The 15,966-nt window shown below is 40.0% G+C and overlaps 1 protein-coding gene across 21 annotated transcripts in view; it reads right to left on the bottom strand.

Annotated features, from left to right (window-relative positions):
- USP54 (ubiquitin specific peptidase 54) overlaps positions 1-15,966 on the bottom strand; it is a 122,740-nt gene that overhangs the window by 4,222 nt on the left and 102,552 nt on the right. For 10 of the 21 annotated variants that reach the window (XM_004769431.3, XM_004769430.3, XM_004769429.3 and 7 more), the window contains 5 exons: positions 15,724-15,858; positions 14,602-14,797; positions 11,197-12,593; positions 3,092-3,216; positions 2,632-2,772 (listed from right to left, as the gene is read on the bottom strand). In XM_004769431.3, the coding sequence (XP_004769488.1) occupies positions 2,632-2,772; positions 3,092-3,216; positions 11,197-12,593; positions 14,602-14,797; positions 15,724-15,858 (1,994 nt within the window). Of the gene's footprint in view, positions 1-2,631; positions 2,773-3,091; positions 3,217-11,196; positions 12,594-14,601; positions 14,798-15,723; positions 15,859-15,966 lie in introns of those variants that run through there. The other 11 variants (XM_045083477.1, XM_013044265.2, XM_013044266.2 and 8 more) reach the window with 7 other exon arrangements.

Consider the following 15,966-nt stretch of genomic DNA (forward strand, 5'->3'; position numbering starts at 1 on the left):
TAGATTCAAATGTTGACATTGCCCTTACTTTTGCACTTCTCATCCATGATTCCACTAGTTGCCTTTATCAAGAAATACCATTTCTACCTACAGTTTTTATATTTAAGCTCAAGCGGACCAGGGCAACAGCCTCCAATCTGATCTTCCTATCTCCAAGCCTGCTACTTCCTTATTGTGGCCTGCAAGTTGCTATGTGCTAGCAATGCTGATCTTTCTCACTTTATCTCTACCATTTTTCACTACAACTTTCTTAATGTTCCTTCAAACACACCAAGATTATTCCAACTCAGGGCTTTTTCACTTAACTGTTTCTGTTACCTGGAATAGTCTTCATGGCTCACACCATCATTCACTGAAGTCTCTGATCAAATGTTATTTTCTTAGAGCTGACTTCCCTCAATAACCACTGAGAATAACCACTATTACCTCTTTAGTCCTTCTCCCCTTGCCTTGTTCTATTCTTCTCAATTACACATTGTTTGGTGTTTACTTGTTTATTGTCTTTCTCCCCTGGTAGAATATATTTCTTTTTACTCCAGTATTCCCAGCACCCTCAACAGGACCTGGAACATTACACGCACCTAACAAATAACAAATCAAATAAAATAATCTACATACCAGTATATCTTATTTCCCAACTAGGTTGTAAGCCAATCAAGGGCAGAATTATTTCATCAGGCCATGCTCATAGTACCTACCACAGCATGGTACATTATAGAGACATTTACCATACAGCCTAAGGACCAGGTGCCAATCCTCTCAGTATGTGACATAGACAACCTTCCTTTCTCCTGCACAGAAGAAAGTGATGCCACACTTTCCTATTATCTCTCTGGTCCTCACTCTCTTAAGGGTTCTTCAGATGAACCACTTAAATATAGTACTCATCAGGGATATGTCCTGGCTTCTCTCCTCTTTTCACAATATTCTTTTCCTCTTTTCAATGGCTATGATTCTTGAATCTTGATTTCAAGCTTTAAAAGTGTCACATCCAAAGGCCTACCAGATATCACAAGTATAATATATCCAAAATTATACATATCTCTTCCCTCAAATACATCATTATCAACCCATAATTCTTGGATTGATTCTCCATGATTCTCCTCTCCATATATCCAATCAGGCACCGAATCCCAATGATTTTCACTTCCTCTTTGGCTTTCCAACATGTCCATTTCTCTCTATCCTCCCAAACTCCATACGGTGGTTCATGATAGGACTCTTGTTTATATTCTTTCCAGTCTCATTTGCCAACACTGTCCTTCCCTCCCCAGAATTTAATTCTGCATACCAAATGAGTTGCTTTTGATTCAGTGAGTATCTGCTTCAAGTTCCTTTACCTGCTATGGTTGCTTTACTTCCTTCAGGAAGCTTCCTTGATCCCTCAAATCTGGTTTAGTTGTCCCTTCTATTATGCTTCCATAGCATTAAATCTTATCATATTATAATTATTTATCTGTCTCCCCAGGTAAGGTAATGACACCAGGGACTGCATCTAGCTCACCCACCCACTGTAAAGGTAATGACACCAGGGACTACATCTAGCTCACCCACCACTGTATCCCCAGCACTTGGCACAATACCTAGAACACATGCCCAAACAGCATTTGTTTTAAAGAATGAATCAGTGAATAAATTAATGATATATAGAAGTCAGGAGAGAGGAAGCCAACTCCCTAGAAAAATAACAATCTGCCATTAAATTCACTAACAGTACATAAGAACAAATGCTAGGCAGAAACCACCACCTATCCCAAAAAGAATGGCAAGGTGTTTAGAGTTGTTTAGGAAATTTTGAACAATAAATTGGAAAAACATGACTGTTACTTGGGAGGGACACTGGATCTGAAGGCCTAGTAGGACAGAGACTTAGTTTTTACTATATATTCTTTATACCATTTAATTTTTTTATCATGTATTTAAAACTGGTTTTTCAATTTTTATTGAACTTACCTGGTGAATAAGCTTTAACGCACTGGAGCTTTGCATCCTGACCTCCATTGTAATCAAAACTCAACTTGCCTTGGGCAAGTGTTTAGAATTCTCAAAAGGATAATTTATAAACCCAGTCACTGAAAATATTTGAGTTATTGATTTCTGCTGACTTCGGTGTCCCTTTCCCTTTCACCTACAGATCACTGCATTGATTCTATATGAAAAGCCTTCAGGACGACTGTTTTATATCACTTTCCTTTTCTTGCTAATGCACCTGCTTCATTTTAGCATGAAAGCATACTAGACCCCACTCAATCTTATACTGGAATGGGGAGGAAAAGGCAAAAACAATATCCCATCCCATGTCTTCCCTTCTTCCCTTGATTAGTGCAACAGGTTTTGACCCAATCAACAGCTATTGCTTCTGAGACTCAAGGCTACTAGGCTACTAGGACTCTTTTCACCCTAGGGAACCCTATAATATACCTTCCATAACTGCTACGAAGGGACATTCCTCTGGGCTCCAACAAAATGTGTGTCAATAAAGTAATGACTGTGTCATCATTTTTGCTGAATGCACATGGCCTTCCCCCAAATTACAACTTTTAGTTTCCCCTGCCCCTCTACCTACACTGTATTTTTATCTTAGCAAAAGAAAAAGGGTGCTCTGAATAGACAGACCCTGATTCTACTTACAAAACTGTGGGAAGAGACTGGAGCCTCGTCCCTCTCTGAGACAACGGTGCCACTGAGACTGCGTGAGATGCGGTGAAAGTTCTCTGCACCGTATTGATCATCCTCCCCATATTCCCTCCTGGGGCCTCGGCAAGGTGCAGCCTTCAAACACACAGACACACACAGGCAGACACAAAACACCAGACCTATGGTTTTCCCACAGACCCCGTCCCCAGGGGTATGGGAGAAAATAGGGTAAGACCTCACTACTAGCAACCTGAATTAGATATATTTGAAAGATAGTGGCCATGTGGCAATCTCCTCTCATTTAAAAGAAGTCCAATCATAGACCTTGTTCTCTTCCAACAGCCCCACATTACCATGCTCCTGCCTTACCAACAACCCTACCACTCATATCTTTTCACACTTCCTTTCCCAACGCACCACCCCATGTCAGCACTGTAGGACCTGAGGCTGCTACCTGAGAAGCAGAAGCAGGCACTGTGCTGGTTTCATGGAGACTGTGCTCCATTTCTGCTGTTGGAGTCTTTGAGAGACCAAGGCCAGGGGCTGAGTGCAACCTCCTCCCCACACCATCTGCAGAGCCTGAGGAGGAAAACATAAATACAAGTTGAAGCCATCTTTTCTCCTGGACCCTAACGTCAGCCTGACAGCAAAAAACAAAAACAAAAACAAAAAAACAACCAAACAAACAAAAAACTTTCAGGAGTTCTTTTCATGAAATAACAAATATGTATTCCTGAAATGAATAGAGATGTGCTCCTATAATGTAGAAACAATTTCAGAATATGGATAGCTTCCTATAGGCCAACGAGGGTCTCAGGACACAAGCCTTGAAGAACTTGTACAGAAGGGGCTCTGTAGAAAGACAGCTGAATGTCCCATCTTGCCTCATTTCAATTTTTTAAAAACAATCAGCTTTGCTTCTGTCGGACTTGTGCCCAAGACTTATAATATATACAGAGGAAACTGTCTAACACAGTTGTTCTCTAGAGTGTCTGTGATGACAAAGGGAACATTATCTTCAGTCTATTTAGAAATTGAGATGACTATAATAATCATTTATCAAACCTCCTCATTTTATATAACAGGAAAATGAGTTCTAGGGTTTGAAAGGTAGTAAGTAGTTTAATCAGAATTAAAATTCAAGACTCTTGATTTCACTTCCTATTACTATGAACAAGAACTCTTCAATGACATTTTGAATGTGTAACACCCTTGTATTTCCCCATCAAATTCTCTCAATCATTAACTGCTTAAATTCTAAACAATCACTAAATGCTTATCTCTTCCTAAAAATTTTGCTAGAGTATTAAGAACTGCTCCAAACTGGATATGTGACTCCCAAGGGGCTCGCCCCAATACAACTAATTAAGCCTTCCATTCTGAAAACGCACATGCCCTTGACCTACATTTAATGTATGTCTACCACCAATTCACATCTTTTTTTTTTTTATTTTATTTATTTATTTGACAGAAAGAAATCACAAGTAGATGGAGAGGCAGGCAGAGAGAGAGAGAGAGGGAAGCAGGCTCCCCACTGAGCAGAGAGCCCGATGCGGGACTCGATCCCAGGACCCTGAAATCATGACCTGAGCCGAAGGCAGCGGCTTAACCCACTGAGCCACCCAGGCGCCCCACCAATTCACATCTTGATTTGATATGTTGATCCTAATACATGTATCTGGCTAAAGGAGGATATTCCTAATGCCAAGCTAAAATATTATTTTTAGTATTTTCTGGTATAGAAGTTCTAATACCACCTCAGATTCATCTAGGAGCTGTAAAAATACAGATTCCTCTATCTCTCCACAGCCCTGCTGAATCAGAATCTTTGTGGTGAGCCTGGGAATACTTATTTTTAAAAGGCTTCCTGGAGGGGCACCTGGCTGGCTAAGTTACTGAAGCATGTGACTCTTGATCTCTAGGTTAGGAGTTGGGCATAGAGATTATTTAAAAATAAAATCTTGGGACGCCTGGGTGGCTCAGTTGGTTAAGCAGCTGCCTTCGGCTTAGGTCATGATCCCAGCATCCTGGGATCGAGTCCCACATCAGTCTCCTTACTCAGCAGGGAGCCTGCTTCTCCCTCTGCCTCTGCCTGCCATTCTGTCTGCCTGTGTTTGCTCTCTCCCCCTCTCTCCCTCTGATAAATAAATAAAATCTTTAAATAAATAAATAATAAAATCTTTAAAAATAAATAAAACAAAGGCTTCCCCACAAAGTATAGGACAATATCCCCACACATTGTTGAACGAAATTTGAAATGTTATAGTCCTCCTAAAAATCCTGTTTAAAAATATCCATTAAAATTGAAAATATGATTTACCCTTTTATCCAACAATTCTACTCCTAGGAATAAGAAACAAAAATACCAGTTTACTGAGGCATTATTTGTAGCAGCCAAAAAACTAGAAATGAAGTAATGCCCATTGATAGCAGAATGACTAAATACACTAAGATATCTCTAATATCAAATATGCCCAGCCACTCACTAAAAAGAATGAACGGAGTTAAACTAGATGACCTGGATGAATTTTCATGAAGGATTGTTAACTTAAAAGGAAAAAAAGAATCTGTAATATTATCCCAAGGCAAAAAACCCTACTGTATATGTAGGTCTACATAGGATTATATGAACAGAAAAATACAGAAATATGCACATTACATTATTCCCTAGAAGGTGGAGGATAAAAGGTAGGAATTTATGTAACAGGAGGAGAAATAAGAAAATATCTACAATAAAAACAGCATGTGTGCTGTCATCCCATTTATATAAAATTATTTCTCTGTTTTTTATTTTTTTTTATTTTTTTTTTAAAGATTTTATTTATTTATTTGACAGAGAGAAATCACAAGTAGATGGAGAGGCAGGCAGAGAGAGAGAGAGAGGGAAGCAGGCTCTCCGCTCAGCAGAGAGCCCGATGCGGGACTCGATCCCAGGACTCTGAGATCATGACCTGAGCCGAAGGCAGCAGCTTAACCCACTGAGCCACCTAGGCGCCCCAATTTCTCTGTTTTTTAAAAAGCCACTCCTTGGGTGACTATTTGACTATTATGGGCAGCCAGATTTAAGAATTACAGCTGTAATCGTTAGAATGTGATGTTCTTCTAATAAAGTCTGATTACTAGACAAGGAGGTGGCTGCTGGAACCTCCGGAAGGGAATAGGCTGATTCTTTTAAAGATACTTCAGCAGAGGTGAAGATGGCCACCTTTAAGGAGTACTGTTGAGGAGATATATGGATTTGATAGAAGACAGAGTTAGGATGATGTCTACTCATGGATCAACAGTTACAAGAAGAAAAACTACTAGACATCATACACTTCCTGATATAAGAAGAAATACAAAGTAGGGCACCTGGGTGGCTAAGTGGTTAAGCATCTGACTCTTGATTTCAGCTGGGGTCATGCTTTCAGGGTCCTGAGATTAAAGCCCCCCGTGTTGGGCTCCCTGCTCAGCGTGGAGTCCGTTTGAGATTCTGTCTCACTCACCCTCTGCCCCTGCCCCTGCTCGTGCATGCACACACACTCTCTCAAATAAATAAATTTTTTTTTTTAAAAAGAAGAAATACAAAGTACCATCTCTAAGATATTCCCATTAACAAAAAAGAAAAAAAGGAAAGAAAAAAAAGAAAAGAAAACACAACTGAGGGTTGTCTGACTAGAGGAGCGCATAACTCTTGATCTTGGGGTAGTGAGTTAAGCCCCACATTGGGTGCAGAGATTACTTAATAAAATAAAACTTAAGAAAAAAATTGAACCTGACTTTAATCAAGCCTCTACCCCTAAACTACCAGATTACAAAAAATTGGGTAGAAGAACATGTTTTTAAAAAGAACATGTTTTTAAAACTACTAGAATATAATTAGTAAAATCTAGAATGTGGACTTGACAAATGGCCAAATTTCCCCTTTGACAAGAGGAAAAAAAGACCGGAATTTTATAGGCTAATAAAGCCTTGAAACAAATCAACAAAATGCAATGTGTAGATCTTGTTTGAATACTAATTTGAAATAAACTAACTATGAAAAGGCATTTATGGGACAATTGAAAAAATGTGAATACTGGCTAGTTACTGTATTATATTAAAAATTTTTGTTAATTTTTTAGGTATAATATTATAGTTTTGCCTTATAAAAAAAGAGTCTTTATTTCTTAGAGATGCATTCCAAATTGTTTATGCATGGAATAATAAAATGTCTGGGATTTGCTTTAAAATAATTCAGTAGAGGGGTACCTGGCTGACTCTACACAACTCTACTTTGCACAATTCTTGATCTCAGGATCATGAGCTTGAGCCCCATACTAGATATAGAGATAACTTAAGGAAATAAATAAATAAATAAATAAAACATTTTGAATTAAATAATTAAATAAATAAATAGTAAAATAATCCAGTAGGGAGGGGAAATGTAGGAGGAGAGGGAGGCACTATAGCTATATCAGAATTGGCCATATGTTGATAAATGGTTAAGATAATCACTCTGGAAGCTACTGATAAGTATTGGCTTATTGGAGGACTATTGTAACATTAACTCATTACTCTTGAATGTATTTGAAATTTTCTATAACAAAAAGTTATTTTTAAGATGATGTCTGCCTAACTTCAAAATTCTATGAAATTTAGAAATATATGTCAAGGGCAATGTTTATATAATTCTTTAGAAACTATAATGTCAAAATTAGGGGCACCTTGGTGGCTCAATCATTAAGCATCTGCCTTCAGCTCAGCTCATGGTCCTGGGGTCCTGGGATCAAGCCCCACTTCGGACTCCCTGCTTGGCGGGAAGCCCACTTCTCTCTCTCCCACTCCCCCTGCTTGTGTTCCTCACTCACTCTCTTTTCAAATAAATGAATAAAATCTTAAAAAAAAAAAAGAAACTATAATATGAAAATTAATCTGCTCACAAAGCACCATATACTGTACAACTCCATTATATCATATGTCCAAAACAGGCAAATCTATAGACAGAAAACGGATTACAGATTGCCTAGGGCTGGAGGAGAGAGGGGTAAGGGGAAATGGGGAATGACTACTAATGGGTACTGGGTTTCTTTTTGGGGTGGTGAAAACACTTTAAACATTTTATTTATTTATTTTAGAGAGAGAGAGCATATGCTGGGCAGGAGGGAGAGTATAGAGTGGGAGAGAATCTCAAGCAAACTCCACATTGAGCACAGATGTGGGGCTTGATCTCATAGCCCTGAGATCATGACCTGAGCTAAAATCAAGAGTCCAATGCTTAGCCCACTGAGACACCCAGGTGCCCTATGGGGTGATGAAAACACTTTAAAACTGATTGTGGTGATGGATGGATAATTCTGTGAATACTCTTAAAAAACAGAACTATACATATTAAGTAGGTGAATTGTATGGTATGTAAATTACATATCAGTAAAGCTTTTTTTTTAAGTAATAAGAGAAAAACAAATACTACATGATCTTACTTATATGTGGAATCTAAAAAGAGACGAATTACTGAAACACAGAATGGTAGTTGATAGCATCTGGTCGATAGGAAAATGGGGAGGTGATGATCAAAGGATATAAGATGAATAAATCCTGGGAATCTAATGTACAGGACTGTGACTGTAATTAACAATGTTGTGTTATTTAAAGTTGCTAAGAGAGTAGTTCTTAAATGTCCTTACCAAAAAGAAACTATAATTTATCTGTGGTGATGGTTGTGTCAACTAACATTATTGTGATAATCATTTCACAATATATATGTGTCAAACCTTCACACTGTACACCTTAACCTTATACAATGTTATTTGTCAATTATATCAATAAAGCTGGGGTGAGAAAGTACCTTTGTACTTAAAAAATTCTTTACGAGGGGCACCTGGGTGGCTCAGTGGGTTAAAGCCTCTGCCTTCGGCTCAGGTCATATGATCCCAGGGTCCTGGGATCGAGCCCCACATCAGGCTCTCTGCTAGGCAGGGAGCCTACTTCCCTTCCTCTCTCTGCCTCTCTCTCTGCCTACTTTTGATCTCTCTCCCTCTATCAAATAAATAAATAAAATCTTAAAAAAAATGCTTTATGATAAGATAAAGAGGGATTCCCCTAGAGATATATTCTATCATACAAAGATCCTAGTTGACATTTCCCTTCATTACCTACTTCCTGATTTATTCCTCCTGATCACTTCTTTATGTTAAAATAAAGGCTAGTTTGGTTTGACAAGGATTTTGAGGACTGACTCATCAGATGGATTTTTTAAAATTAATTTTTGCTCCCTCTTAAGCAAAACAGTAATGTTTAGTAGGTACTCTTTCAAATTGTTTTCGGAATCATAATTTTCCTGAAGGCTAATTTACCAGTACATATCAAGAGATTTATAAATGTATATAACCTTCAACTAGTTATTATCCTTCTGGAAATTTATTCTGAGGAGCTAATCAGAATTGTGGCCAAACACTTACATATAAATATAGTCATCATCTATTTATCTAAAAATTTGAAGTATATGAAGTATAGTAAAATGATTGACTATATTACAGTATATTCATATGCAGCATATTGCCAGTCCTTAAAAGTAGTTTTTTTCAAAGGGAAAATGCTTATGAATATAATCTAAAAATATGATGAGAATAAACCACATACATATATTGTAATGATTTTGTAAGAATAATAAATAAATATATCGTATATATTGTTGGAGGCCACGGCATGGTTGGAGTCAAGGACCAAACCAGGCCCTGACTTGTGTCTCCTTCAAAGTCCGGAAACCTTGACAAGGTTAAGGACGGGAAAGTTGAGTGTGCACTGAGAAAGGGTCTGTGCAATGTGTCGTGCGCTCGCTTACGTGACTTCCCACACACTCTCCCTACAGGAAAAAACAATGTGGCCAGAGTCCTGAGTTCTTAGTTAGTCCTTTGGTTCTGTACCTCCCATAACCCACTCCCTGGTTGATTGTCTTGCTAATGCCTTTAGCAGAAACTACCTGGCCTCACGAGGTTTGCTTGTAGTTAATGTGAACTTGTTATAGGAACTTGCGGTCATCTGAAGAGGTACTGATATATTACTCCTCCTATTCTGGTCTGCCTTATAAATGCTTGTAAGATGTGGAATAAAACTGGCACTGTTGGACATCATCTTCAGTGTCCCTCCTGCCCCCATCTCTTTGTCTCTTAACTTTTTTTCCATCACCTCTTAGCCCTCGCGGTTACCCTGGTCGATTCGTTGAGCTGGCCTCGACCTGACAACATATGCATAAAAAAACAAAGCCAGAAGTAAGCTAATGGAATTACGAGTGGGATTATCGATGATTTTTGTTACTTTATGTATTTTCAAAAGCATCTACAATGAAAAATTTCCTATTTTAGGTAATGTAAGCTTTTTGTTTGTATGGGGTTTTTTTTGTAATATAATTGCTTGACATTCAGTTTAATTTTAATTGCAATATATTCTTTTATATGTGTTTTTTATGATGCATAAAATACTTGACATTTGTATATTCTTTCTCCCTCAGACAGAAAGCTAATTGAGGTAGTATTCACTTTTCCTCATTCTTTGGAATTTTTCCCATAGTACTCTGTCCCGTGTACCTAGGGAGCACTTAATAAACAGTACTGCAAAGTCTACACTATGATCCATATCCTAAAAAACATACCTTAATATCAAATCTTATATTTATGTGATATCCCCCCACTAACAGCTTCTAGGAAAAGCTCCTAGGTACTCAATAAATACTCGTATGGCTGTATTTAAACATCAGTTGGCAGCATGCAAGGAACCTGTGCTGTTATGGAAACTGTCATACCAAGCTAAAGATAAAATTCTATGAGTTCAATTTCATAGAATCACATATATCATTTTAAGAGTAGGAAGAAATCTTTAAAAAAAAAAAAATCACTGAACCCATTCTCTAATTTTACAGGTAAAAAGTTGGCCATGGGATAGTAAGTGAATTGTCCAAATTTATGCTGACAGTTAATGATGGAACCAGGAAAATAGTTCAGTTATATATATTCTTCATGTCTTCAGTTTCCAGAACTACGTCTGTGAAGTCCATTTAAGGTGTAGACTTCATTCTTTACACAACATAATCTAAGGGGTAGTCAGTGAACAGGCATACAATCTTGAAAATTCTATACCTGGTAGTTCCTGAAGAGATCAAGGAAGAACCTAATATTTCTGGCTCAGTATGATCTGGCGATGCCACATTGGGAGATATGGCTCAATGTGGGCATCCCTTTTACAAGCTGGATCTGGAAACTGGATCTTGGATTCAAGCTCCTAAGCCATAGAAGGATAACTTTTTTTTTCTCAGTCTCCCCTATTTCATTCTGAGTCCCTCTCAAAGACCTATGAACCACTCCTTAGCACTGCATACTGCTGAAGCCCTGGGCACATATTCATTGACAATGAATGATTCTACTCTAGCTAGGAAAAAGTCTAGCTCTTGTCCTAAAGTCTTTATGAATAAAATCAGAAGATCTACTACTACCTCCTAAGCTGGGGATGTTGTTTGGACAGACTACCATCCCTCTTCTGATCTTGTCCTCTCACTTTCAGCTTTTATATGTCCCCCACTCCCCCTGCCCATGGTTGCATCCCTACCTGTTTGGTTAAAGGAGTGCCAGGCCATATCTTGCTGCCCCCATCCAGAACAGCCAGCTTGAGAAGCCTGAAGACTAGCTTGGTAGAGAGACTCCAATTCTGAGGTTTCCTGCTCCGTGTCTTGGTTCCAATGTGGATGCAAATGGATGTGGGTTTTTTCCGGATAGGCTACACAGGTATGGGAATCATGGGGGGAGGACTTCATTCCTGGCCCAGGGACCCCATGTTTAAGTTGTGAATCACAGAGCCTCGTGACATTCACCCAAGAGTCTAAAGGCAAGGAAGTCCCCAAGTCAACACTGCTGCCTAGTTCCTTAGGCCTAGCATCTCTCACTTGAGATGGCTTTCCTTGGTTCATGCTTGGTTCTGCCAACCTGGGCTGTCTTCCCCTAGAAGTTTCACTATTAGGCTGCCCAGAGTTCATGGCAACAGAAGGATAATTAGCCGGCTCTTCCCAGGAAGGTAGTCTGTCCTTACCACCCAAGGAGGACTGTTGTTTTGCCCAAGGCCAGTGGCCTTTCCCTTGACCCTGGAGGAAGGGAGGCTTACAGTCAGAAGGGGAAGAGTTCTTCCTTAGACTATTTGTCAAACTTCTATCCTGGGAACCTATGCCATCCCTTGTGGAGGCACCTTGCATCCTCTGGAACTGCTCTGCTAGTGAGCGGACAAGCCCCTTTGTGCTGGGAAACTCTGGCTTATAGGGATCCTCACTGCCTCCATCCACTTTTGAAGTCAACAGAGTTTTGAGGCTTTGGGCTTGGAGGCATTGGTTAGTTTTCTGCACAGTATCAGGAGAGTGAAGCATAGGTGAGGAAGCAGCAGGCATTACGGGGTGGCAGGCCCTGTACAGGGAAAGACTGGGCTGAGCTGATAAACTGGAAGGACTACAGCCTAGGCTGTATGCATCTCCTCTCTCAGAGGTATCTGTTCCAGCTGAGCGTGACCAAGGCATCACCTGGGATGAGACAGGAGGATCCTTCTTTTCTTGGAATAGCTGTTCTTGAGCAATGCCTCTTCCTTCTTGTGGAGGGAACCTGGTACAGCTGCTGTTGTCAATCCTGTAGCCTTGCAGCTTACCCTCTGGTATATCCAATGGTTCCCAACCATAATGAGCATTCTTCTCAGTCCTCCCTGGTGTTTTAGGTAAGGCCTGCCTGTGGAGTGCAGAGGGGTCAATGCTGTCCTCCTCAACTGAAGTCAGAAGGTTTGAGGCAGACCTACTAGGGGAATTGGGGTGTGAGGCAGACAAGGCAGATGACTCTGGGAATAGTGATGAGTGCGACTCATGGCAGGAAGCAGGTGAGTGGATGAAAGAACTGGCCCCAAACTCTGTATTCGTGCAGGGTTCCAGTTGAGCCTCCTGGCTTAACAATACTTGGAGCGGGATAGGCTGTTCACTGAAATAAATGGAGAGAAACAGTCATAAGCTGCCTTAAATGACAAGATCACTTACAAAAAGGCCTGTTCATTTGGTTCCCATTTCTAGCCATCCACAAAGGGGATGGTAAAAATAAACAAAAAGACAAGCACAAGTAGAGTCAACAGTTCAGAGGTTCACAAGAGAAGGTAGGCACATGGTCAGCTCACACCCAAGCACTAGGTAATATTAATCCTTTTTATTAACTGCCCTCACCAAAGTTCCACACAGTAATATTAAGTGAAGTCCTTGTCGATAGTCTTCACTGCCTTTAAAGTCCCATTCCAATCATATTCTTCTTGCAAATTAAAAAATAAAAATTGCTAATCCCACATGCAGATGACATGGAGGTGAGCAAAGCCTAGAAATCACTCATACCTGGGGTCCTGAGAGGCACACCAGCCACAAGAACCAAAAGGCACATTTCAGAGTACAGTGTAATTCAGGTTCATGGGATTACACAGAATTCAGCCACTTCAAGTGTGTTTTCATAATATGGATTTGGTTTTATTATTCACTGAGATATTTTCCCAAAGTAATGCATTGTGACTCTCTTGAGATTGGGAGTAAGACTAAGAAATTAACTGCATTTACTAGGTTTCTTACTAATTGTTTTGTATTTCTGACCTAAAAAACTCTGTTAAATGCACTTAAATAAAAGCCTCAATTACTCACATATATTAAGTGGTGTTAAGTTTTCTAGAAAGAGTTTAGCTGCCTAAATTGCTTATATTCAAACATATCTCTCATCAGGTTCTCAGATCAGTATTCAACTATTAGAGTAAACTGTAGGAGAAAAGAAGAAAAAGGAAGATCCTAGCTATTAGCATTAAATTTGAATGATAATATACTATCAACTTTTGTAGTCATAGCCACCCAGTTACCCTTACAATATTATGAAGAACCTATCATTATACTTATGGAGGAGACCCAATGGAGTGAAACAGACCTGGATCTGAAGTCCACACCTCTACCCTCTACCACTTACTAGCTGAGGAATCTTGGGTGCCTTATGTATATTATACTCCCTGAGCTTGAGTTTCCTCTTTCAGAAAATATCGCTAAGTAACCCTTCTGATCTCCTAAGGTTATTGTGAGAACTGAAGTACTTAGCTTAGTGCCTGGACAATAAATCGGGGTGCCTCGGTGGCTCAGTCAGTTGAGCATCTGACTCTTGATTTCAGCTTGGGTCATGATCTTGGGGTGGTGGGACTGAGCCCTACATTGGGCCCTGCATTCCATGTGGAGTGTACTTGGGATTCTCTCTTTCCCTCTCCCTCTGCACTCCCCCAGCTCTCTCTTGCTCGCCTGCTCTCTCTAAAAATAAATAAATAAAATCTTTAAAAAAAATGTTCAATAAATGTTAGCTGTTTTTATAATATTTATATTCTGAGAACTACGTAGGCTTATGAACAGCCAAAATTAGTTTTGACTTAAATCTATGTATTTTGAATAGAACCAAATTCAAGAGCTAAAGTGTGAAAACTACATGAGTGGCCCCAGGAAGTTTTTTCCTATTTCTGCCCATAGCAAAGCAAAACAAAAGGAATCTTTGTGTCTCTTCTCTATGGTTCAGTCAGAGCAAAGACTGCTTTCTCTGCTTCCACCAGAGACAGGAAGCTCTGAAATCCCCCCAAAAATCACATGGTTTCTATTACAATAGAGCTCAGATTGCCATGTCTGAAAACATAATATGTACAGATTTAATAATCATATTATTACACAAGTCCCAGGACAAACTCACCCACAGGAAATATGGACAGCCTATTGATTATGCCATACTTTCTGTATCTTTCTATGAACTATTAAGAAAAGGACCAGCAGTGGGATGAGCTTTCCACGGTATGTCTGACCTGAGAAGTAAATCTTTCCAGAGGACTTTTCTCTGTCCTCTGTAGACACCAAGCCAAGGAGAGCTCTGACTATGGAGCACCCGTGGTCATTTCCTCCCCTGGTGTCCATAAACTACAGTGGATTGCAGGCACTACCTTGTTGGCTGAGGGAGGGCCGCCCCCTGAGAGGGGAGGCAGGCTGAGGGCTGCGACGACTGCGCCGAAGATTGCTGCTGCTGCATGCGTTCCTGCAGGCTCCGTGCTTTTCGAATACTGATTTGCAACTTCTTATCGACTAGGGCTCTGCTGTGCGTGCTAGAGTTGGCACCATGCAGGGCAAGTCTTAGTTTAGCTAAAATGCAAAAGAAAATATAGCAGAAACAGAACACAAAACACAAACAAAAATAAAAATAAAATTGAACCAAAAATGAGCAAAGATATGCAGTAAAACTCAAAATATGCAGCAGGAATGCAAGGCGTGGACCATGCACATACTGTCCAGGGTACAGAGCTTCTCTGGCTCTAAGGAACATTCATGGAAGCCATGGAGGCCAAACAGGTTAATTCGAATTTAAAAAAACAAACAAACAAACAAAAAGCTAAACTAAAATGAGTCAGGAAGAGAAACTGGTGCTTCCATCTTAGAGACTGTCACTCTCGTCCTTGGCAACTGACCTGTCCGACTCTGGTCTCCACACTTTGCTCCCAACTTCCCCTTCCCGACAGCCAACAGCAGAAATAAGATCCAAATCTGCATCTGTCTTTACAGAACACAGCTTCTTGTGGGTCACATTTAAGAACCAGATACAAATTCTAAGCCTTAGTCCTTCACTGTAACTTTATGGTGCAGCATACCAGGAAAGCAGGGCAGAAACACAAATCAAATATGCGGTGCAAAGTCACAGGCCTGGGAAGTCGAGGTCAATATACTCATTTCCTCTTGCCATAAGCTCCACCTACCTAGTCAGTGACTAGAGAAAGAGCAGACTAACCTCAAATCTGAGGTCTAACTTTATCTTGGGATAAGAAGGTAGGCATGACTGGATAGTTCATCTGTGGACTCCGGCTTAAGTTATTCCAGTAAATATCCATAGGCCACAGTGACAGCATGTGGCACACTTATCCAAAGGGCAAAGATAGCCTAAAGGAACTCAGTTTGGGAGAGTGACAGTGAAAAGACATAAAAGCTGTTTTCATCCCATCTGAGTGATGACTCTAATGATACCTATCGCAAAGTTAGTTAAAATTGCCATAGCTATAGCAGTTAGAGTTACTTACAGATAGCTTCGTTACAGAAAGCCAAAGCTGCAGCACAGTCTCCCTTCTGTTCCAGATGCAGCGACTCTTCAAACACTGAATCTGCCTCTTGCAAGGACCTCTCAAAGCCGTCACTCCTCCCTGAAAGGGCCAGCACTTTTCATTTTTATTATAGTTTGTTCCAACTTTTTCTATGTAGTGACGTTTCCCTTCAGTGCACACAGCTCCTTGCTGAGCCTTTGATCTACCTTTATTCTAACTCTT

This window comes from Mustela putorius, unplaced genomic scaffold (assembly GCF_011764305.1).
Source record: "Mustela putorius furo isolate JIRA1106 unplaced genomic scaffold, ASM1176430v1.1 tig00000698_pilon_pilon_pilon, whole genome shotgun sequence".
Taxonomy (NCBI): domain Eukaryota; kingdom Metazoa; phylum Chordata; class Mammalia; order Carnivora; family Mustelidae; genus Mustela; species Mustela putorius.